This window comes from Dermacentor andersoni, chromosome 9 (genome assembly GCF_023375885.2).
Source record: "Dermacentor andersoni chromosome 9, qqDerAnde1_hic_scaffold, whole genome shotgun sequence".
NCBI lineage: Eukaryota > Metazoa > Arthropoda > Arachnida > Ixodida > Ixodidae > Dermacentor > Dermacentor andersoni.
Window position 1 is genome coordinate 49,708,206 of NC_092822.1, and position 25,301 is coordinate 49,733,506.

The 25,301-nt window shown below is 44.8% G+C and overlaps 2 protein-coding genes across 2 annotated transcripts in view; both read left to right on the top strand.

The window, feature by feature from the left end:
* The first annotated feature begins 3,794 nt into the window (after nucleotides 1–3,794).
* LOC129384069 (peroxidasin-like) lies at nucleotides 3,795–17,207 on the top strand. Its single transcript, XM_055069185.2, has 5 exons — nucleotides 3,795–3,970; nucleotides 6,671–6,742; nucleotides 7,215–7,286; nucleotides 13,747–13,818; nucleotides 17,103–17,207. The coding sequence occupies exons 1-5, from the start codon at nucleotides 3,795–3,797 to the stop codon at nucleotides 17,176–17,178; spliced, it is 468 nt and encodes a 155-aa protein (XP_054925160.1). The 3' UTR covers nucleotides 17,179–17,207.
* A 928-nt stretch (nucleotides 17,208–18,135) lies between these two features.
* Pxn (Peroxidasin) overlaps nucleotides 18,136–25,301 on the top strand; it is a 51,298-nt gene continuing 44,132 nt past the window's right edge. Inside the window, exons 1-5 of the mRNA XM_050175858.3 lie at nucleotides 18,136–18,377; nucleotides 19,346–19,463; nucleotides 23,019–23,209; nucleotides 24,161–24,439; nucleotides 24,954–25,070. Of these exons, the coding sequence (XP_050031815.2) occupies nucleotides 18,200–18,377; nucleotides 19,346–19,463; nucleotides 23,019–23,209; nucleotides 24,161–24,439; nucleotides 24,954–25,070 (883 nt within the window). The 5' untranslated portion in view covers nucleotides 18,136–18,199. The remainder of the gene's footprint in view (nucleotides 18,378–19,345; nucleotides 19,464–23,018; nucleotides 23,210–24,160; nucleotides 24,440–24,953; nucleotides 25,071–25,301) is intronic.

The following is a 25,301-nucleotide window of genomic DNA, read 5'->3' on the forward strand; positions in this document are numbered from 1 at the left end:
TCTAACCCTTAAGTAAATCATCCACTTTCTGTCTCCTTTTTTTCTATGAGACACCGCCAGAGTTTGCGCTTTTATTAGATAATGAACTTCTGGGTGCATGTACACGGAGAAACTAATGACTGTATACAGCAACGAAAAAGATTGTCAGAACTACACATACTAAATTGGGGATAAAGTAAACCCTTGAAGTTAGGCCTACAAGCCACTCAGAAAACCAGAGATCGCCTGCGCACGGGGTGAAGTGTATGTTATGCCAGTCACCCAGTTTCTCTCAAAGTTTTGAAGCAAGAAAAAATCCGAGTCTGACACACATTGCCGGGTATTTGCGCTAAACCTTGAGGCACCGGTCTCAGTTCATTTTTCACTGTACTCAAGTTTTCCGGGTCCCAAGCACCAAGCTTCGCAAAATGCCTTCTGCTCTCGCTTGGGACACGCACACACTCCGACTGCAAATACGCGTGTATGGGCTCCAACACCGGGGCTGAACACCGAGTTGAGTTCAGCATTCCGGGGATTACGATTTCTCGTTTATCACCGGGGCTGAAGTCGTTTGTTTACTAGGGGCCCGGGCACAAGTGCACCAAACCTGGCAGCGGATGCAAGCTCATGCGAGGAACGTAAAAAAAAAAATGTTTTTTTTTTCCTTCTCGCGGGGCCGACTGCTTCGCGACGGACGATGAATCACTGCGGCGACCACTCATTCGGCTCTGAGGATGCCGCAGAAACAACAAAGGATGTGGAACAATCGGAGCGCACACAATACGCTGTAGGTGAAGAACGCATTGCGTACGGTCCATTACTGCAAGTTATGATAATCACTCTTGACGCCTAAGCAAAATTATGAGTGCGGCAACTGAGGTTGCAACTTCTTACCAGAACAAACGCATAGCTATCACACAGAAGACGCATCTGTAGAGGCGAGATTGAGTGGCGGTCTCTACTGAGCGCAGGCACAAGATAAACTATTTACAGCGTTCTGGTACTCAGCTCGCGCTCGCCGAACTGATCTCGCCCCCCCCCCCCCCCCCCCCCCCCCCCGATGGCCCCGCCAAACTACGTTGATCGGCGTTGGTTGGGAAAGGAACAGTGTACCAATATGTACGTAAACGCTGATGAACCGAGCTTGTCAAGAAAATTTCCGAAACCTTTTCGCTAGACTAAACGAATGCTAATGTTCAGAACACTCCTTGTATAGTTATAGGAACAGAAAAGATAAAGATACGTTAAGTTGGATTAGTAAATTCCGTTTCGAAAAACATCAACAATGTCATTCTTACCACACGAGGAAGCACGCCAAGTCGGGAAAGAGACAAACACAAAAGGCTAGTAAGCAACGCCGCCTTAAAGACCCCGCATCAGCGCGCCATAACGTTGTGTATTCTGACGCCTTCTCGTGCCTAGGTAACCGTTCGCCCGTAAATGCTGATGAGATTGTACTCCATGAGAGCAAGGACTCAACTTGCAAAGTTCTGAGAAATGTTATTGCGTTCAATAAGGCTTCAAAAGGCGGCTACTTGTTACAGCATGGTTTGGTTCAGGGCGCTGCAACTTTTTACAATAGGTACAATAAGCAAAAGAAATGTGGGGCGGGGGGGACACACAGATGGACACGTGCGCAACCCAATCATGTGCTCACATGTTCATGCGTGTCCCCATGCCTTATTTTCCACATCCTAAACCTTCAGTTAACTTCACCGCGTTTCCAGAACACAAATACCAGAGTAAATTTTGAAATCCGTTTTGTCTCCCAGCCGTACCGGTGCTGGAGCTTCGACACACACATACACACACAAAAAAAGAAGTATGGCCTTTAGTTTCTGTTCTAGTCATCAACATTTTTGCAGAGAATTACTGAAAATCGAGTTTTGAATGAATACTTCATCATTGTAAACTGTTTCAGCCTTTCCCTTGGGTGACCGTAACGATTCTGAGCCGGGTGCACGAAGAGGAAGCTCAAATCTGGTGAAACGCTCTTTGGCTATCCTAGCAACACCCTGCAAGCACGCATTATGCATTATTAGCAATGAACTAATAAATAAGGTAGCATATATAAATCTTGCCGCGAATTAAGTTCGACGTAGCTTGTGTTTGGATTTACCTTTGACGGACTGAACGCTTATTATTCTTCACAACTGGAGGGGGGGGGGGGGGGGGAGGCATCGCGGTGACAGTCCGATGGCCGGTGCTGCCATAAAAGCACGGCGACGAGATGCAGCTTATTCTACACGTGCATACAGGGTGTTGTTCTACACCCCCGCTTGTAATCTAAAAACACTTATATCAGGCAACCACAAAACACTTTCGCCGTCTAAAGTTGCCTAGAGTTGGGCATTTTTTTTTAATCCTCCTGTCGATGCCATCTGGAGGCGTCGTTACGAAGCGTGGGACTGTTTAGTTGCGATGTGCTTACCTATACACGAAAGGCATCCCGCTATGCCCTCGTGGGTGAATATGAGATACGCATGCTGTCTTTTTTTTTTCTTCCTCAGCAGAGTTTCGTAAATCGTGACGATTGCAGAAGCAGGCATCTGCGGTAGGTATTTTATTACTTTCGCACCACCCGCGAAGACGGCCGGTTACAGCAAGCCCGTCGGGTGACGGCGCGAGTTGCGAGGGTGTCCCCCATAGCGGTCGGCCGCCGCGGTAACCCGATCTACCGCCAGATAAGATCGACGTCTCTGCTCTGGCAGTCGCGCCCGTCTTTGTTCAAAGTCTAGTGCGGCGACTTACGCACACGGAGGGCGTCCTTTGAGTTCGTCAAGAGGAGCCTTCTGGCGCCAACAGCTGATCTCAGCGCCATTTCACGGTGCGGACACTGAGAAGCTAACTGTTGTCGTTATTCCGGTCTGTCCTGAAGGCCCCATAGATGATAAATTCTGCCAGGCAAAAACTCTTCTGGCCTGAGTGGTGCGCGTCTCTTTTCCATTATTTTTTACCACACACACACTACATCTCGAAGCCCTCCCCAAGTCCCGTCGGAGCACACAGATATATTAAGCGGCCCCCACGACTGAAGTTCAAGTATGGTTGGTCAGCAGAGCTGGACGTAGGCTTATGCCAGCCCAGATCTACGAGTTCCGATATGAGGAATCTGAATGTCGTAATCAGGTTGCCGTGACAATGAGAAACTACATTTGATAAGCCCTACCCACAACTGTGTCTACTACGGTGAGCTTTTAGCTATCTGTGTGCAGAACCACGCAACTGAAGTTATTGTGTTATAGAAATTACCAGGGTGCTCTACATAATTTAAGCAGAGATATAAGGGCATGCCACATGCCAATCTTATCCATGGCAAGACACTCCAGGTTAGCATGGATGATTTCAGCGTCTAATACTGTTGCTACCGTTAGAGTTTTCGAGTCTTTCGGTCACAAACAGGACACAGCATTTATTAGACCTCAAGCATTCTTGATCCCTTCGTTGACGCTTCAATCGCGAAATTTCTAAGTTGAAACGAACACGCTTACTGTAGGTTAAATTCGGCGGTTTACACTATAGTTAAGCTCTACATTATAACACGATTGTTGAAGCACATTCAGCCCTGTCTTTCTTATCTGTCGAACCTATCTCCAGTCAACTACTGTGAACGCCATTCGAGCACATTGTTTAGGTAAGGTTTCTCTTCTCAGAGGTAGATGGCGCTGCAAACAGTATCGCGTATCTTCACGCCGGTTTCGCGGACCTGCTGAGTCCCGAACTACGACGGCCCGATTTTCTCCACTGAGGCAGCTTAACAGACCACGGCAACGCTGCACTCAAAGAGCAAGCACAGCCGACACATGCATGGCAAGATGCCTCCGGCGTGGTCGCTACTGCAACTTGTGTTTGTAGCAAGCTTTGTGGGCATTCTTGCGCCTGCGCCGCCCACGCCCTGTCCACAAGGATGCCTCTGCGTTGGAACCACCATTCGCTGCATGTTCCTCAATTTCGACCGCGTTCCACGGGTTCCAGAGAACACGACGGTCCTGTGAGTTTCCCTATACACTGTCGCTTGAAAGAAAGCATCGAGCGACGTAAGTTTCTTTGTCGCATCACGGAGAGAGCCGTGATAGCTTAGTCATGCGCGACTCTGTTTTTTCCGAACGCATTCTGCAGCAAAGTTCACTTTGACGGAGTCGCACTGTAGAAACTACCTGATAGCACGAGGGCACTTATTTCGACTATGCTAAGCCCAATCGTACCCGTCTTGTTTTCTGCGCTTTTCTTTCCGACCAAATATCCGCTTTAGGCGCCTTTCATCTCTGCATAAACATAAATAATATGCAAGCATTTTTCTCTTAAAACCTCGAGAAGAAGTTAGGTCACTTGCGATTCTTGAACGTCTAATTGGACCTACTTACATAGGCAGCTATCTAATAGGCAACCTGAAAATGTGATGGTCACCTATAAAAACCTAGCCGGCTAAACTAACCTAACCTAACTAAACCTAACCACTTCCCCCAGTACCGGAAGGTAACTAGCCGCTGAATCGCAAAAGCAACAATAACTAAGTCAAGAAATAAGAAGGAATAATCTTGATTTGTATTTGCCAGGGCAGAAGTAATCTTTGTGTTTCTATAAGGTCAATTTGAGCTAACCTTTAACCGGCTACTAAATTTCTTGAAGTGTAATCTCCCATCGTTCATTGTGATATCGATTTTATAGACTCACTATACATACGTTAAGGTGTGTGAGCTACAGTAAGTTTTGTTTGTGAAATGTCGGCGGACCTTTGTTCTCATCCCTGGGACCTTCCACTGCCTAGGACAAAACGAGCTTTCGCTGAGATATAACCAACGACCATGACCGCAGGGGCGCTCAGCTGAAAGCGAGCAAACTGAGCTGGGCACTTAGTTTACTTTCGGCACGTGCTGATACAGCCGCTAGTCTGTCAGGAGAACATTGCGTCACAGATAAGATCGGTGTGAACGAAACCATCGAGTTACATGCACTGATCCGAGTGCTCTGAATCACTCGGCACAAGATCTCTGGCGAAACTGCAGTGCATGCGCCGACCGATAAGAAGCTACAACTGCAAAGACGGAGTGGTACACTTTCGTCTACACTGAAATTACTGCCTGCAGGGAATAGCTTTGTATCACACTGAAATTATTTCCAGATAGGCTTATGCGACCATGAGAGGCGTTCTCGATACCACTTTGTTATTTCGAACTTAATCAGTATGTTCCACACCCCGATATTCCGAATGAAAGCACCTAAATATATTAGTGGAAGAATAGATTTGTGCCACAATTTCTAGATAGCCTGCAGTACATTGCTAGTGTAAAAAAAAATGAACAATCGCAACCTCGTGATCGGCTGAAATCTCTATTTTCTTGCGCGAATAAATTACGGCTCTCCGGAAGAGCATTTACAAGGATCGCGTTTATGGGGCGATAACATCACACTTGTCCAAGACCTTGTGTACAGCTTTCCAGGATCAAGGCAGCGAATCCTTGACATCGAAACTGCCAGACCACGAAGCGAGGCGCGAATTATCGTTCAGTTATAAAAAGGCAAAAGAAGGACCACGGAGAAATAATCTAAGGCCTTGGAAGTAACATGTCGACTGATGGCAACGAGAAGCTTCGCAGTTCAGCAGCAGCCACCCTTACGTAATCTGGTCGCCTTCAAGAGCCGTCGCAGTGGAAATAATCGCGTCGAGCGTCCCGTGTACGATGGTAGCTGCCAAAGTTTCAAGGGCCGTTTGTCCCTCATGAGTGAGCCATCAACACCAGCACAACACATGGGACAGCCAGGGCTTTCATCGCAAGTTCACAGTTGGTTACATAGCACACGGCTTTCTATTCCCAGCGCTCTCTACCGGGAGCTTTCTTCGTAAGGAGAAATTGTTCGTTAGGTAGATAGTGGTGGTTTCGATTTCAGATTTGTTTCAGCTCGACACGTAGCAGGATTTATATATAGACATATATGTATAATCTACATGTGTTGTCATAAAGAGAGGGAGAGAGAGAGAGCGAAAGAGACAAGCAGACGAGAGGAAAGGCAGGGAGGCTAACCAGACGCTTGTCGGGTACATGTTTTGCTAGGACTGACAGACAGGCAAGTCGGTTCATTATCATAGAAAGAACAGCGCTTCAAAACGGGACACTAGGGAATTTCTGTGTGGTTGCTCCCTAGTGTCCCGTATTGAAGCGCTGTTCTTTCTCTAAGGAACATGTCAGTGTTTCGAGCCGTCTCCTTGCGGCTATTTCCTAATCCTGCTCAATTGTTCAATAGGAAATCAGTATTTATTGGCAGATTTATTGATTGTTTGATAAACTAGAGCCAAAGATGCTGCGCATATTTTTCAAAGAACACAAACCACAAGTAGAACAGTGCACCTTCACTTGACGAAGGGACGATCTAGTATGATACAGACATGTATACCGTTCAGCAAGAGAGAGAGAGAAAAGGGAAAACGGAAAGGCAGGGAGGTTAACCAGACTGAGTCCAGTTTGGTACCCTATACGTGGGGAGGGGAATGGGGAGTAAAAGAGCAAGTTTCTGTGTTAAGTATGCTATCTTAGGGATAGAAATCCTCGGCCTAAGGTATGTGGCAACGACAATGTACCCCCGTACAGTGCTCACGCGCCTTGGTTATAGTTGATATTCAAGAAATAATTTTGGTGCTCATGGTTCCTAATCTCTTTTTTTTTCATAACTGCACGTGACTTGAACAATCAAGTGACCTGCGCTTCAACAACATACGACGCATACCGGCCAATGCATTTCAGGACCTTCACCAACTAGACGCACTGTAAGTATACACGCAGCACACCTCATCTCTGAAAGCATCAATGGTACCTATAGCAACGGCGAACAAACGGCCTGGTGGCTACTAAAGACGCCCCCACCTTGAATTCCAGCGCTCTCACAAAAGTTATGTGCGCAATTCCAAGAAATGCACAAGAAGTGTAAATGTGATGGTAATAAACATTATTGAGCAACATTAGGACACGAAACCCAGGAATGTAGTACTGTGGTATTACAGTGGGAGCGCCTCCAACGGAGCTGTTTTTCGTGACAGGAAGAGGAGCAACGCCCGCTACTGAAATGTCGGCTGGAATGGCGAATCAGTGTTCTATTAGACAGCCTTCTGATTTTAAACAACGTTTTATAGAGTCAAGAACCGCGGAAGACGTTTTCTTGTTTTGTTTTTTTGCGTCGTACTGTGAGTGCGTGTTCATTCGAAGCTATGAAAATCTACTATCAGACTTATTCATGTGCAGGCTGCTGGACAACAACCAGTTGCAGATTATTGAAAACCAGGCCTTCGAGGGACTCAGGAGTCTGAGACATTTGTGAGTATCGATTACGATTTTATAGCGTTAACAATTTAGTTGTTAGATTACTATATATATATATATATATATATATATATATATATATATATATACCAACACAGCGCTGTGCCACCGACTAGGGACTCATGACATAACGGCATGCGTCCTTGAAGGAGTGCGCCTAACGTCTCACCCAATTGGACGACATAATAAATGCAATCTCGCACACATGGGGACTTGCGCTGCATTTTATATGACGACATACGCCGCCAATAATACAGTGCTCAATAGATAAGGAGTTGCGTCGACTCTTGTGCAGCGTAAGACGTCAGTATATGCACTGGGAGCCGCTGTAGACGCAGCAGCTAAAGTGGACAACGTTCCCAATGCTTTAAGATTCCCAATTCTTTTTTCATAGATTCTCCCATTGTCCGCACAGTGTCCTGACATTTTGTCTAACACCAGTCCATTTCGTTCGTGCCTACATGACGAAGAGCACTCCGTTTCCTTGACTGGTCTGTTTCCCTTTTATTTCTCTCCTGGAAGTGCTTTTGCATGGCTGGAACGCTTTGGTACAGCATTCCTGTGAGTGTCCCCAAGGAACACAAAAGCCCTCACAAATCGTAGTTTTGGGGGCCATCTACGAAATCTTTAGAGTGACCTGCAATGCTCTCCACCTGAACGATTTACAAGGTGCAGCCGGGAGCGTTTTGCATTGCTTCTGGCTGTGCATTTTCGTAACCATCGTTTGTTGAAACCATACTGCTGAACTGTGAAACAAAAGAAGAACACTTCAGTTTAAGGTGGGAATTTGAATTTAAGGGAAGCTTTCCCGCAGTACAACATGCGTCGCCCACATATTTACCGTTATATCGACTTGCGACAACACCAGTGCTAAACATTCAATGAATAGTCCTTCACGTACAGCCTTCCAGCGTTGCTCAATAGTTCTGCCGATAAGTCTGTAAATGTCCCACTGTTGTCAAGAAATCTGCGGCGAGATTACGCGAATTATGAAGCATTTGTATGTTAATCTTAGAGAACCCTCGTGCTTTGTAAATTGATTGTGTTTGTTGTAAATTCATTCTGTATTAAAACCTGTAAAACTAGTTAGGTTTGTAACAAGTGTTTGTACACCATTGCTGCCGTATGAAGAGGCCCACTCTCCCGCCAAGCCGCGGATTTCAGTAGCATTTTGTGCCTACTGCTTGTGTGCATGTTTTTTTTTTTTTCAGATGTCATAAATTTAATACAAATTTCAATTTTTTCGTAACCTGTTAGTGATCCACAAATGCAGATTTCAAATATAACTTGCAAATCTCAGCTCTCCTATGAGGCCTTACACTGTAAAAATGTTTCACCCTTAGGGTGAAAACACCCGAAGGGCGTTTTCTTACGGCACTGGTAACACACTTACCGCAAGGGCTTTGCAAAAAATTATAGAGGACGACAAAGGAGATATAACTAGATGTGCGATGACAAACGACACAGTTGAAAACTATGGAACCACTATGACAGCCTTGGGCGCACAGATCCGACAGGAGAGTTTCATATCTTTTCCTGTGAAATTCTCTTGCCGGATATTTCTGTGCGCCCAGGCGGTCAGAACGATTACATAGTTTCAATTACGTCTTTTGTCATAGCAAGTCTAGTTAAAGCTCCGTTTTCGGCATCTATAAATATTCGTGAGGCCCTAACGGTAAGGGTGTTACCAGTGCCACAAGAAAACACCCTTAAGGGTGTAAACGTTTTTATAGTGTACAGTAAACTTGACCGAAAACAACTTAAGTCTGTGTAAACGTTTCATGACAGGCTTCTCTCCCCCAGCTTCCTTTAGAATTACTGTATAGGCTCTGTATTGGGAACCTATAGAGTAACTAGAGGTAACTACACTCAACGTTGCTACATTGTGGTTACCTACACAGTAACGTAGAGTTACTGTGCAGGCTTCCCAAAGGTAGCCTATACCGTAACTTTAGCTTGCTTAAGCTCTCCGTGCCCCCTGTGCGTAGTAAAAAGCAACTACAAAGGTGCTCTGTTTGGCCTCCGAGATTACCAACCCACGCCTTGCTTACCATCTCGGATGCCGCAAGCAAATACGTAGAACATCGTTGGAGGGCGGCACTGGTACAGCTCTGGTAATCTGAGGGCAATTATCCGTGGCAGCACAAACAAAGTTACGCGCACGCGCTCACACGTGCGGAGCTTCGGCGCTTGTATTACTACGCCAAGCAGTGCCTACGTTTTGTTGGCGGTTGACAGGACCAGGAAAACCAGACATGGACACCAGACAGCCAAAAACTAGGAACAGCGAGAAAGGGGTAACCACTTTGACTAAGCAGCTTTTTTTATTTGTGATCGAATAAAACTTCAACAAAAGAAAGTAAGAAATTGTAATTTGTATGGTTTGTTTTACGCTACGTCACTTCCATTTGCCTAATTCGCGTACTACGTCTAGATGCGCCGTAAAAAAAAAAAAAAAGTGCTTCGGCTCCGTAGGTTTGGCTCCGCTGCCACTGAAAGTTATCGCCGGGTGTAGCTAAAACAAATGAACAATCTTATTTATGGACCTTAAGCATGCTAGAGAGGTTGCATACGCACCAAAGCAGTTATAATACTACTGCGACAACAATTATTTGTGTTCTGTAGGCGAATGTTTGATGTTTTCTTGGGAGCTGCCGCGTGGGTCCGTACATATTTAGGTATATGTAAGCTATATGTTCGTGCATTCCGTATATGCCGCATATATATGACATGCTATTGAACCACCAGGTAGGTGAAATACGATCTCAAGTTCCGGACTAAATTAGTCATTGCAATTTTGAGAATGGTGGTCCAGAGGCAAAAGTAATGGAACACATCATTGACAGCGCATGGCCTATATATTGCCGAAGATCTCCTCGGGGTATTAAATGATAAAAGTTGAAAACGATATATCAGTGTCCAAACTTGAAAGTGATGTAATTTTACTACCACGGCTCTTTACGGCGAGCGAAGTGGAGTCTATGCGGTGTGATCACAGGCCCTGCACGGCGTGTTAAATCTTTTGCGGGTGCCAGAAATTTGGCACGCCCGCGTATTTCGCGTTCGCGTTAGTCGGACCCGCGTATAGTCACTGAACCGTCGGAAGAGTCCAGGCGCAAGGCTAAACCCTTGATATTGCACTCAGTGCTTCGTCCTTCGAGCTTAACCAATCTTTCTTGACACAAACGCCCTCTCAAGAGCTGTATTCGTATGGTTACATCTCCGAAAGCTGACAAGGAAATTTATTGACCCGTAGGCACGTTTACAACTGTGGTATGAACGAGAAGTACAATATAAAGTACATCACATGCAATACATCATACTTGATGAAAAACAAAACAGATTAACAAATGAAATAATAAATGGTGCCTACTTGACACTGGCTTTGCCACACACAACAACAACAACAACAAAACTCATTACCGCATCCACGCAAAAGCATTATTGTGAGCCTCGAATTTATGAAAGGTACCCGGGGCACATACAGATACAGTCTGAACTCAGACAACAGAATGGAGCATTATTCTGGCTGTAGAAAGACTTTGCCTCGGGAGACGGTTATGTACCGCGTAGACCAGCGGCGAAGAAACTCGGCTTCACCGAGTTTGAACAACTGTTCTTCAAGATGACCCCATATTATCACCCGTAGTTTCCGCATTCTGGGGTACATTGCTCTATTTGACTGCCGAGATCGTTCTGCGATGTTACGGAAGCACCACAAAATGTAGCTAGCGCTGTAGTAGACGAGACTCGCAAACCGATGTCGGCGCTGCGGTGGCCGCACGATGGATATTCCGAACATTCTTGCAACTAGCTTCCAAAAGGTGCGTGCTACAACGCAGTCCTTTACGACATGCGCGTTGGTCTCTGTTTCTGTGACGCCATTTGTCACTCAAACTTGGCTGACATCGATTTTTATTCGAAAGTCGACTATGGAAGGCGCGTCGTATTACTACCTGTGTCGTTACACCCTGTAGTGTGCCGATAACGGCATGCGATCAATTGAACTTCTTAAGTTTAATTACGCTGCAATGCGCGTAGAGAACTGCACACGCCTTTAGTGCGCACGTTACCTTCTTTCTTTTATATTAACGCGTCTTGTTTTGCCTTTTCGTTTTGTTTTGTCTGGACACACTCATTTCGTTTTCTTGCTTTTACTTGTCGCACGAAAGAACAAAAGAAACAAATTGCGAAGCACGGTGGCACGCGGATTGGTAACGTCATCTCACATCAGGAACGCCGAGTGCACTAATTAAGCCTTGCGTTTGCTTTCGCACTTGCGCGCAAAATCAATGTGTTTTTCGAAGTTCTCGGTAACATGGAATGTCGTACGTGGTAGTATGTTTACCTATAATTAAGGTTAGACGTGCCGTGTGAAGCGCTCGCGCATGCTATAACACTTGGTGCCTGGGCGCAAATCTTATTGAAGAACTGTCGTTACTTGCGCACGATCAACGAGAGCAAGAGCTGTGGCTTATCTGGGTCACGATTTGAGTCGCCAAACGCGTTCGTTTGGAGTCTGACAACTGTAGTGCAAGCATGCCATGTGGAGACGCGTGAGGTGCAGCACGGTGTGCAAAAGTAGTAGGCTGCCCCAACGCTACACGGTGGAGCCGATATAAAAAAAAAATGGTTCCGTAAGTACCAGAAGCAGGAACGGTGTCCTCTAATTGTTCGTTTTTCAGGGCCAGCGTGCAGCCTTGGGGCCCCTTCGACTTTGTAGCCCGTGTTGCAGCTCGAATTCCACGCTCGACTCTATCTTTTCAATTACTAACACCACCACGCGCATGTGGAGGCTTCCTGTAAGCTCTACACTATAAAATAATTTGCACCGTTATTCACTTTGAAAGGTGTAAATTATTTTACGGCGTGGGCCTCAAATAGAGGACGGGAGAAGGCTGTCCAGCGAGCTTTCGAGTGCCTTACGGGCGACTAGCACAACTGACACGAACGCTAGGGCTTCTACAAATTTATACAAGTGATGTCACATGCGCCGCAGTTTGAGGTCGTACCGTAATTTCCACTCGTGCAGGAAGCAGCTAGGCACAGTAAATGTTCATAGCATAACGTTACCCGTTTCAAGAGAGGCAAAAAATAAGCGATAGGTGTGTGCGCGTGCGCGTGCGCGTGCGTGTGCGTGTGCGTGTGCGTGTGTGTGTGTGTGTGTGTGTGTGTGTGTGTGTGCGTGCGTGCGTGCGTGCGTGCGCGCGTTGCGTATGTGTGTGCTTGTGCGTGTGCGTATGCGTGCGCGTGTTTGTATGTGTTAACTTTTAAAAGTCGCGGCACTTCGTTTCTCCGCCTCTATTGCTCCTGCCATCTCGTCCCGACAACAAAAAGCTTGGAAGGCCCATGGCTCGCGAGACTGGGCGGTGCCTTCGGATCTCAGAAGCCATGTAAACCAACAGGGCTGCGATATTTATTTTTTTCTTGTTGTTCAGTGCGCCCAGTGGGAGTCACAGAGGCCTCGGGTAGCTCTTCACGGCGTTTGTGGAGGGCGCCACAAACGTATCGCCACTAAAGGACGCTAATCGCCACATGCTGAAGACAAACCGGAAAGCGAGCACTCTGCATCGACCGACCGTTCGTTGCGGTGGCGACCCCTATGCGACCATTCCACGACCATTATAGCGCGGAGTACGCACAGCGTGATGCAGATGGCACTACTACTATAAGGTGTATTCAGACATTTTAACAGATAACTTGAAAGCGTCTGAAGGCGAGCTCGTTGGTATGCATCCACGGTAGAAAAACAGCTCCAAAAAGGCGGAGAGAAGGAAGAACGCAGACACAATATCAAGAATGGTTTGTCGCCTGCCGCTCAACTTACTACACATTACCTTCCGTTCTAATTAAATTATGAGATGTAGCTTCTAAAAGTGCGCAGTTAATTAGTAGGTACGTCATAGGAGACGGCTCCGGTTTAATTATGACCACCAAGGGTTCTTCAGCGGGCACCGAAATCCAAGTAGAGGAACGGTTATCTTCTTATTTATTTATTTTTTCTCGTTTTCTCTAACAAATTGGGGCCACCAGGCTGGGAATGGAATCCACTGCCTCATGCTGTTCTGAATAGTTTTGTAAAAGGACAACGTTTTAACGTTGATAACGTGACAAGGGGGAAAACGAACTGATTTATTCCGATTTCCCTAATGCAAAGCTTCATATACTCCATTGGTAGCAAGTGCCAGGGATGTGGCGTCAGATTCGGTGGAGTGGAGGAAATGGCATCGACACTTGTAATTAAAGTATGGCAACGTTATTTTTCTTATTATATGTTTAGGTGTGTGGTATTGTTTTTATTTATTTAGCTTGTGTGGATTTGCTTATTATTATTATTTTTTATTTTGTGCAGTTGGCTCTCGTTCTCATTAGCGTTTCTCTCGGGTCAGGAAACACGGCTGAAACTTACTGCTCTTGATTTACAAATTAATTTCTCACATCATTATTCTTTCAGATTTCTGTCCAAGAACAATATCAAACACCTGGAAGATGACGCGTTTTCAGGATTGCACCAGCTGGAACAATTGTAAGTAGCCGAAATTTCTTACATCTACACCAATGCTCGTAGCATAACATCTTCTAAACGACGAGGGAATAAGGAAAACAGCCCTGTGCAGCGGCAATGCACATCATCGCGCATATATATATATATAGGTACGGCTGCAGTTAGCCTTTCATCGTTAGAAGAATGGAAAGATCGACATACAGATCAGTCTCAACTACTTTAATTTCTATGCTGTACTGAGGGGAAGCTCAGGCGCTCCTGTCTAAACACACGAGTGTAGAAATCCTTGTTTTTCTTTTTCCTCGGCAACAACTGTGCTTAGGTTGAGGACGTCTGTTGTATTTAAAAGAAGTTAGGATGTAGGAACTGTAGGAGGTGAATTTTCAATTTTTGTCGTCAATTTTGACAATAAAGCTCTCGTAAATGGCAAAATATTAAGAAACTTAAGTAATATGTTGACTGCCTTGCAATTTAGCCGTAATAATTGATATCGCAATTCTGTAAATTTCACCTAGTAGTACATCTAAAACGCAACCTATTGGCTCATTATATCCCACTCTGAAGTACACCACTAATTGGTGAGATGGAATTTTGCAACAGCGTCGTAAACATTGCAACAATTACGCATAGTTTGCCAGCACATATATAAAATTCGTCCGCTTTAGATGCTCTAGCGGATTCAGTTTACATAATGGGGACACCTGGTTTTAGTTCAGAGCTAAAGTTTTTGTAAGCTTTTTGGTTAATTTCTTTTTTAAACTTACCAATTTTCAGCAGCCTATGTAAGAAAACCTCGACGTTATAAATCCAAGTTTTGTTTCCAGCAGTTTGTAGGGACTGAACTTCAAATGCAACAACTTTCGTTCAAATCGGTCCAGCGTTGTCTAACGAAAGCATCTCGGCATTTTACGTGTGTTAGAATCAGTGCGTCGGGACGGAACGAAAACCAAAACCATAAACGAAGAGCGAAAATAATAACGATATATTTGCCCCGAATGAAAACGTAACCGAAACGTTACTTATTATTTAGTTTCGAAGCGAAATCGAAATATTTTGATAGGTTTTCGGTTCAAGGGGAAGAAAGTAGGCAATCGGAAACTATCGACGTCAAGCAACGTCAGAATTAATTAGTCCGCATATTCCAGGCAGGCATAGTGCCAGCGATCGCCGGTCGAGCGCTAATATAAGCCTATCACTTGGTGCACTAGCAGATGGGCATCGTAGCAAAACCCAGGGCTTGCGCGCTGGAGAGCTTACCGTTTCGTTGCCTACGGGTACAACGCTTCGTTACCGAAGTTTTATCGTTCGTTTATGTTCGTTTAAGTTCGTCTGACCCAAACGGCGGTCTCACATTTCGGCGAGTACACTCGATGACGTGCTTCTTCTGACACGGTGCTCAGTGCCTTGACTCAAGGCACTGAACATGATCTCAGAATTCCTAGTTCACTTACTGAGAAACATAAATACTATACATTCAGCATTACTTACTTCGCAATTTTTTTGCATGTGAACCAAATTCGTTATGAACCGTTACGGACCATGTTTTTTTTTTTTTTTCGTTCCGGAGCAGAACCGGGGCGGAACGTTTTTCAGTGGAACGAAACTAAAACCAGAACAAAAAAAAAAACATTTCGTTCCGATAGCCTGCTTAGACTAGCCTAATGGGAGTTGGCCTCGAGTTAAAGACGTTGGGCTAGTCTTGTACAAACAGCTATGCCAATTAGCGCAGCCTTACCACCGGCCCCACCCACTCTACGTTTATAAACTCGGACATTCACACACTGAACATAAAGATTTTACACCTAGAGGCTACGTTTCGCACAGTGCATGTCCGTAGCATACACGACTACACACAAGCACACACACACGCACATGGGTGCGAGAATGCGCATGCGTGAGAGGAGGCAGTATATACAACCGTACTACGCTCCAGTTACGGTGAAGGCTCGAAGAAAGCGTAAAAATGCGTTCGTCTTAGAAATTTGTAAAAAAGTTCTTAACAGAAGGGATCCACGAAAATGAAAATTTACCGTTCCAGTCCGCCTAAGTACCGACGACAAAAAAAAAGCATAAAGAAGTAATAAGCAGCATTAAAACCAAGAGGCAAACGTTAACATAGACTTGCATGAGGCAAAGTATGGCGTACTGCACTCTTAGCTATAAAGTATTCTGTAATTCTTGCAAGCCAGCGCTCTGCAAGCTTGCACGATGTCGCAACGGTTGGCATTTCACTTATGGTTTGCTCGAAAATTCTTCAACCACATCACGTCTATTAAAGAACAACAAGAAAAAAATGCACCACTCTGTTCAGTGACACCTAATGCATTAACATCATAGTTTTTCTTTCTTTCGTGGATGTTCCCACGCTTTCATTATCATCCTGATAGGTAGCTCGAGAATCTTCTCGATTGTTGTTTCTGCAGCGCGTGTCAGCCCTGCAGGTTGCCTCCTCATCGATTAAGGCCGGTTTAGTTGTTTATGGCCATGGAAAGACCATTTTCATGTCGTATCTAGTAAATCAAGGTCTCTTCCTCCAAGTCTCCCAGTCCGGGCCTCTCTGTAAGCATAGTAACAGGCGTCAATGACGGCTGCAGAAGCCCGGCTTAACCGAATTGGCAGTTCGTGTACAGAGGAACTTTTTCTTCTTTTCTTATTGCATTCGGTCCACAGGAAACCAATCAACGATTCACATATTGCTGCTCGTATAAGAAAACCCGGCTAAACCGGGTTCGTCTTAGCGGGAGCCTACTGCACTGTAAAATAATTTACACCCTTAAAAGTGACAAAGGGTGTAAATGTGTCTATAACTCACATCCATAGGGTGTGATTTATGCAACTAACACCCCAAGGGTATGAGTTATGGACACATTTACACCATTTTTCCCTTTTAAGGGTGTAAATTATTTTACAGTAATGTAGCTAATAAAGTTTTGTAAGTTCAAAACCAGGGTAGCTTTATCATGCTAAGCTCAATATTTAACACGTGTTTCTTTTACGTATGTATAACAAATCCGGCAGTATAATTTCTCTGTTCAGCAGGTGGCGACCGCAGAGTACGCCAACCTGGAACTACATACGCTCACGTCTGCCATCCGCGAATGACTCTTGCGCAGGTCTTTGCACGAGAACGAGCTCGGGGAGATCGCGGAGGCGCCGTTTCGGATTCTGCTGTCTTTGGAGAGGCTGTGAGCAGCTTGCTACCGCGTTTGCGCGTTCGCGCGACGGAGATAAGGCCCACAGCATCCGCGCGTAGTGCGAGCTGTGCGTGCGATTCTCAAAGTCGGCCCGCTCTTTTTTTTTTGCAGGCACCTCAACGACAACCGCATACACACGGTGCAGAAAGGAGCCCTGCAGAACCTCAGGCAACTCAGGCGCCTGTGAGAACGACGTGTGACTTTGCGTGGCGTTATTCTTTGGCATGCTTTTATTGCGCGATTAAAGCGAATGCGGGCATGTAGACACGCGGGATGGACAGCTGGGCTAGTTGGAAATAGTTAATGCTTGAATCCAATTATTGTTTCCATTCAAGCATTATAGGAGTTCGGCAGGACATCTGTTCAGTTAACAACAAGGTGTAACGGCACAGGTCAGACAACTCGGTGTTCTATAATGGAGTGATAGAATGGGTGCCAACTAAAGGGAAGCGTAGACGAGGGCGGCAAAGAATGGTGTGACACAATTAGGGAACAAGGAGGCAGAAAATAGTGTCCGCGGGCGCAAAAGAAAATCAATTGGATACATCAGTGGGAGAATCCTTCGTCCCGTAGTGGACATAAATATGTCGATGGCGATCAATTCTTTAATATAAAGCGCTCGAGCACGACTATAGGACAAAAGTTGAGAAAGCGAGACGGGGCTGTTTATGAACTAAAAGCTTTCTTATGTGGAAGGCGGCTTTATTTAAACTTAAGACCCACAGAAGCAGAAAAGACAGGACCGCGTCATGGACAGTATAGCGACACTCGCGCTAACAAAAACATTGAGTTCACAACTTCGTTAGACAATTCGTGGTTCTTTATTTCTTCTTTACGCTAACGTGTAAACCTATAGGTATCTGTTAAGGTGTATGCGTGGCGACAAAGTCCTTAGCGGGGCATCCACGCTCCTAAGTGGTAGTATGACATGCTTTAAACTGCGACTGAAATAATGTGCGTGTTTGTGTTAGCCAGTACACTACTTCATCATGACAGCGCAGAGGTTAATAATTGCAGCAAGATGGTAACCTGAACTATACTTTGACGGTTTAACATTCCCTCTATCCCTATACACTGGTACGTGAACCTAATTTTCATAAATGTGGTGTTTGGCGGTTTTTTGCAACATCAGTGGCGCGGGCAAGCGTGATCCCTCGTAGGTGCGTATTTGTTCAAACCTATGATTTACTCGCCCGAGAAACTGCACTATGCCCATCCGCAGGCGCCTGGATGGAAACCCGTTATTGTGCGATTGCGGCCTCGTCTGGTTCACTCAAATGCTTCGCGAGAAGCAGACCATCACGCAGGCCAGTGGACTGTGCTCCCAGCCAGAGTCTCTTCGTGGCAGACCACTGACGTCACTGGACAGCGGCGACTTTGCTTGCGGTGAGTGTACCCAGTCACATTTGTCTCTCATTATCTAATTACACCCGGAATACCGTGCTAAGCATGTCGCCAGGGTAGCGCCTCTCCTCTTATCATTAAGCCTTGTTTCTCATAGTGAAAAACTTGCGCCGGACTCAACGTCAGCAGCGATTCAGGTTACCTCATCATTCATGCACGTTTGGATAAAATGACGGCACCAATACAAACTACGGGGTTGCCCGTGGCAAGACGAATTTTCGTGAACCGCTTGACCACCATTGACCATTCAACCATTGACCACACGGTTGTCAATGCACAGTTTTGTTGGTTTTGTGGAGCTTTTCAGAAAAATTGAACTTCTTAGAGCCCTAAACTTGAAGCCTATAGGTTAAAGAGAACAGCTTAGCACTAAGCTAAGGAGACATCTTTGATCCCTAAGTGCTTATGATGAAGTGCTTAATTCATTTGTTTAGCGAAGCCAGAACCTTTGCAATAACACACTCATGATTATATAATGTATCTATATTCTTCGTTCGCAAATACTACCATATGTACTTGCCCTTCCTGTTATAATAACATGAGGGATTGACAGTATGTGAAATAAATAAATAAATAAACAAATAATGACCTGGTAGCATGCCACGAAGCGGTGCATGGCATTATCACCTTGTTTCGAGAAGATACAGAGAGCGAGAGAGAGATAGAGAGAGAGAGATAGTAATATTTTATTTTTTTGAGTGAGCAAAGTGTTCTTCGCCCTTGGTGGGCAGTCTCCTCATTTCAGGAAAGCTTAGGAGACACAAAAACTGACTTTTTTCTATAATTGCGGTTGCGCAACATACTCAACAGTCATAGTCTTACCTCCGCAACATCAAGGACGACTGCCCCTTTCAAGCATCTTTTTTCTTCATGATGAATGCCCGCGCTTTGTATTTCCGTCCACTTTTGGCGACATTGAAAACTCTAAATGACCTTGAATTTTCTCTCAGAGAGACCGCGGATTGTACAAGAGCCGCAGCCCCGAGAAGTGGAGCTCGGCGAATCCATCAACCTGACGTGCAAGGCATTGGGCCAACCCCGACCGAACGTCTACTGGACCCAGAACGGGTAAAGTGGGACGCACCACGTACTGCCAGTGCATGCCAAATTTCGCAATCTGCGATCGTTCTTTGGGAACTCGTGACGGATCGGGGATGTATGGGTTCGAAATGCGAACCCCTAACAAACTCTTTTTCAGACATGTATGCTGACATACGCCGGGAACAAGCTAATGGCTTGACAGTCGCTATTATTCGTCTTGTCGGGGCATGCACCGCGACGGTGCGCTCAAGCCACCGCCTCATTTCTTTTTTTATCTTCCTTTTTGTTTGTCGCTAACTTCGACAGTTCCATAAGATGTAGCCCTTAGGGCTGTTTCTATCCCCTCGGTACGCGGTGCGCAGCTGTCTGATTAAAAAAAAAACTGCTTCTTGGCCTATATTTGTTATTTGATGAAAGACATATTATGTATTTGAGTGCTTAGCTCATTCTTACTCAGGAACCAACTACTGATGACAAGACTAATTTTATGTAGCTTTTTTTCGTCATACAGAAAAGTGTTTTTTTTTATTGTTGTTTTTTAAAGTGACACGAGCTGGATGGGTCTAGGAGGTTGATTTATTTTGTCGACTGATCTAAATTGGACAAAAGATCTGATTTCGATTCTCCGTTTGTTTACGTGCCTTCAAACTTTGGAAATGATTGAATAATAATATTGACATGGCCGTAGTCTGTTGTGTGCCCAAGATGCGATTATTTCACTTGTATTTTGTTTAGTTTTTTTTTTAGTATAGATGAAACCTTAACCTGGAAGAATGAGTAGACAGAAATAATATAAACGTATTAAATTCAGCATAAGAGACAAAGCCGGCAATATCGTTACTAATGTGGATGAGATAGTTCAAGTGGCTGAAGAGTTTTACAGAGATTTATACAGTACCAGTAACACCCACGACGATAAGGTGAGAGAGAATAGTCTAGAGGAACTTGAAATCCCACAAGTAACACCGGAAGAGGTAAAGAACGCCTTAGGAGCTATGCAAAGGGGGAAGGCCGCTGGGGAGGATCAGGTAACAGCAGATTTGTTGAAGGATGGTGGGAACACTGTCCTAGAAAGATTGGCCGCCCTATATACACAATGCCTCATGACCTCGAACGTACCGGAATCTTGGAAGAACGCTAACATAATCCTAATCCATAAGAAAGGGGACGCCAAAGACTTGAAAAATTATAGACCGATCAGCTTACTGTCCGTTGCCTACAAAGTATTTACTAAGGTAATCGCAAATAGAATCAGGAATACCTTAGACTTCTGTCAACCAAAGGACCAGGCAGGATTCCGTAAAGGCTACTCAACAATAGACCATATTCACACTATCAATCAGGTGACAGAGAAATGTGCGGAATATAACCAATCCTTATATATAGCCTTCATTGATTACGAAAAAGCATTTGATTCAGTCGAAACCTCAGCAGTCATGAAGGCACTACGGAATCAGGGTGTAGATGAGCCATATGAAAAGATACTGGAAGATTATAGCGGTTCCACAGCCACCGTAATCCTCCACAAAGAAAGCAACAAAATCCCAATAAAGAAAGGCGTCAGACAGGGAGATACGATCTCTTCAATGCCATTCACAGCATGTTTACAGGAGGTATTCAGAGACCTGGAGTTGGAAGAATTGGGGCTAAACGTTGATAGAGAATACCTTAGCAACTTGCGATTCGCTGATGATATTGCCATGCTTAGTAACTCAGGAGACCAATTGCAATGCATGCTCACTGACCTGGAGAGGCAAAGCAGAAGGGTGGGTCTGAAAAATTAATCTACAGAAAACTAAAGTAATGTTTAACAGTCTCGGAAGAGAACAGCAGTTTACGATAGGTAGCGAGGCACTGGAAGTGGTAAGGGAATACATCTACTTAGGGCAAGTAGTGACCACGGATCCGGATCATGAGACTGAAATAACCAGAAGAATAAGAATGGGCTGGGGTGCGTTTGGCAGGCATTCTCAAATCATGAACAGCAGGTTGCCACTATCCCTCAAGAGGAAAGCGTATAACAGCTGTGTCTTACCAGTACTCACCTACGGGGCAGAAACCTGGAGGCTTACGAAAAGGGTTCTGCTGAAATTGCGGACGACGCAACGAGCTATGGAAAGAAGAATGATAGGTGTAACGTTAAGGGATAAGAAAAGAGCAGATTGGGTGAGGGAACAAACGCGGGTAAACGACATCTTAGTTGAAATCAAGAAAAAGAAATGGGCATGGGCCGGACATGTAATGAGGAGGGAAGATAACCGGTGGTCATTAAGAGGAAGCTTTAGCTCGGGCCCAACTCCGACGCGGCCTATTCAAATACATGTAAAAACGCAAAAACGTTTTTCTGAGATAACCCCTGGACCGATTTTAATGAAATTTGTTGCTTTTGAGAGAGAAAGTTAAATTCTAGTGACTGTTGGAAGCGGAATTTCGATTTAGGGCTTGAATTTTCTTAAATAGATTTACAAAAATTCAGAAGTTTGAAAAAAATAGAAGCACAAAGCTTACAAGCTAATAGCTCTGCATCAAGAACAGATATCGCGGTTCTATAAACGGCATCCATTAGATCATTCAAAGCGGACAAATTTTATATGTCATTTTACATCTTACGTGAATTTGTTACGTTGTTTACGAGGGTTCTGCAAAAGTTGTAATTACATAATTTTAAATTTTTTGAGATTCGTGTATAAGATGTCAAATTTGTCTGCTTTAGATGTGCTATTAGGTACAATAAACAGAATTGCGATATCACCTATTCTTGCTGAGTTACAGAGTTGTAAACTTGATAGTTTCGTTTTCTGAAAATTTGCGATTTTTGCCAATTTTTAATAAAAAATTGACCACCTAAATCGAAAATTCGAAACCAACAGTCACTAGATTTTAAGTTTTTCTTTCAAATGCAACAAACCCCGTCAAATTTGGTGTTGTGGTTGCCAAGAAAAACTAATTCTCCTTTTACATGTATTTAGATAGGAGCCCCCGAGCTAAAGCTTCCTCTTAAGGGTTACGGACTGGATTCCAAGGGAAGGGAAGCGTTGTAGGGGGCGGCAGAAAGTTAGGTGGGCGGATGACATTAAGAAGTTTGCAGGGACAACATGGCTACAATTAGTACATGACCGGGGTAGTTGGAGAAGTATGGGAGAGGCCTTTGCCCTGCAGTGGACGTAACTAGGATGATGATGATGATGATGATGATGATGATGATGTATACTATCTGGCCGTGTATGCACGTTTGGAGAACCACGACTCTCCATTTTCCTTGCAGTAACGTTTGTGTATGGGTTATATTACTCATATCGCAGTCCATTGCTGTAAATAATTTCAAGGGACTGTTTCTTTATTGCTATTCTGTATAGAGATGCGTAATAACCAGCCTAATCAAGTTCGTGTCCTCGACTTTGACTGTGAGCGGCGGTCGTACACCTCTGCATAGGCAGATCACCTAATTCTAGTTGTCACAATGTCATTTCTTATGGTATTGGAAATGACGCGTCTTTGCTAGCAACCCGCTCGATCACTCTAGGAATTACACGCTGTGACTTCCAACAAGAGCAAAGCCATTGGCTTGTGCTTCCATTCTAGCTTGGACGTGTACTCCGGAGGCAGGAGTGGATTCGATATGCTTGAAGACGGCACGCTGGTCATCCGCTCGGCACAGGAAGGTCATGAAGGCACCTACCAGTGCAGAGCAGAAAATGCGGCTGGAGCAGTGACCTCGAGAAAGGTGCAGCTGCACGTCGTAGGAAATATTGAAAACTACGTGGATAGACAAGGTAAATGAGGCGTATAGAGGACTTCGTTTCTTTCTTTTTTTTACATAAGCTAACGTAGCCTGTAGTAAATATTTGCGGTAAATACATATTCTGCATTTAAAAAATGCATGCAATAGAATAGTCCCCACTTCACTCAGTTACATAAAGTGAAAATCCCCGCCGTACTGTTACGCAAAAAAAAAAAAAAAAAAAACGTTTTCTTGCAACAGCGAACCAACACACCACCTTGCTGCGGCGAGACATCGCTGTCCCAAGAAGACAAACGTGACGCAGTATATCGCGCCGCCGCCGCTGCCATCATAGTCGTGCCATTGTCATCAAGCCACAGTCGTCGTCGTCGTTGTGCTGACATCATCCGACCACAGTTCTCATCGTTACTGTGACGCAGTTAACTGAATCGCGAATTCTTTAATGCTACCACAAGCTTCTGCTAAAGTGTGACAATCGGACGCATGAATAAACAGGCTCGACCCATGTTTGCAGCTTATAACAGCAGCAAAGCTGAAAAAAAAAATGAAACAATATTACCAAGTCAAAATTTAGTTATTGAGAAAGATTAGTAATGTAAGCCTGAAAGGCACAATTTGAACCAAGAAAAAAGAAATTGGGACAGCATTCACAAAAAAAAAAGAAGAAAAACAAGGTTGAGCTAGATATAAAGATGGAGACTTGATATGATCAGTATGTGTGGAGCACGATATGTTTCTGGAGTGAACGTATCGACTAGGCAGACAAGCCTTGTCCAAAATTTGGCTCCACAGACGTCAATTGTTCCTCGATTGTTGAAGTTACAAGCAATATATTTATCGTTCGTTACAAAGTCTGGCACAGAAAAAGAAATGTTTGCTTAAAGTCACAGAGAGTATATAAACTTCGGATTTAAAAAAAAAATTTATTACGAAGAACATAGAAAAAAAGGATATCATTCATTTCCCCGCTCATGTCTTACAGATTACGACAAGCCGCGGATAGCGGGCACGCCCTCGGACGTTGCAGTCATGGCTGGCCGCAGCGTGACATTGCGCTGTCCTGCCACGGGCAGGCCCACGCCTCTGGTGACCTGGAAGCGCGACGGCGTGCCCCTGCTGCAACACGCCCGCTACCACGTCTCACTCTCAGCCGGCATGCTGCTCATCTCGGCCACTGACCCCAGCGACGCCGGCACGTACCACTGCAAGGCTACCTCGCCACTCGGCGAGGACAGCGCTACCATTAGGCTGGACGTGCAGCGTGAGTGGAAAGCAGTCCTTCAATGCCCGATCCTTGTTGAAGCGTTCGTCACCCAGTACTCAATTTCACGTGCATTCTGTTCTATTCTACTGAAAGAAGAAAACAAAAGGACATAAATGCAAGTCGACAGCACACTAACACTAAACATTATTACCACTCGAACCCAGTTTTTCATGTTCTTCAGATGACTATATAGGTCATCAATGCATGCGCAAGCCACGGTGCCGCGCATTAATTCCGAAAAAGCTTTCAGTACTTCGACAAGCAATTTCGGCTCCTTTCCCGTGTTGACGCAGTTCGTTATGGTAGCTGTTTATAATAGCTTGGGCAGTAAATAACGCTTAGATTTCTTTGCAGGGAGCACGAGTATAATTTGGCAAATATGTCGTTGCGCAGTTTTCCGTACATAAGAACTATGTTTTGTTTTCTCTTACGTATCGAGGATATTCAACGGCGCTATGCGTGCGTGAAGAAAAAAAATTGACAAGTTTAGAGCGACTTGCTCTCTTCGCAGAGGTTCCATACTTCTTGGAAAAGCCACGTGAGCAAGATGTCCTGGAAGGAGTGAACGTGGAGTTCATCTGCAGTGGCGCGGGTTCCCCACTCCCGGAACTCTCGTGGTACAAGGATGGTATGGTCTCGGCGTGGTGATATACTTCATGCCGTATCAATTTTTTCTATCAATGTTGGTTCTCTGATCAAGACAAAGTACCTATGCACCTCTCTCTCTGCATTCTAAAGTAAAACCACGATAGTACCAGTCGCTACCAGTTGTAGTGGTAATAAATATATTACATAGCTTCGTCAGCAGCCCTGCTCATACGAAGATCAAACCCAGGCTACGGAGACCAACCACGGCACA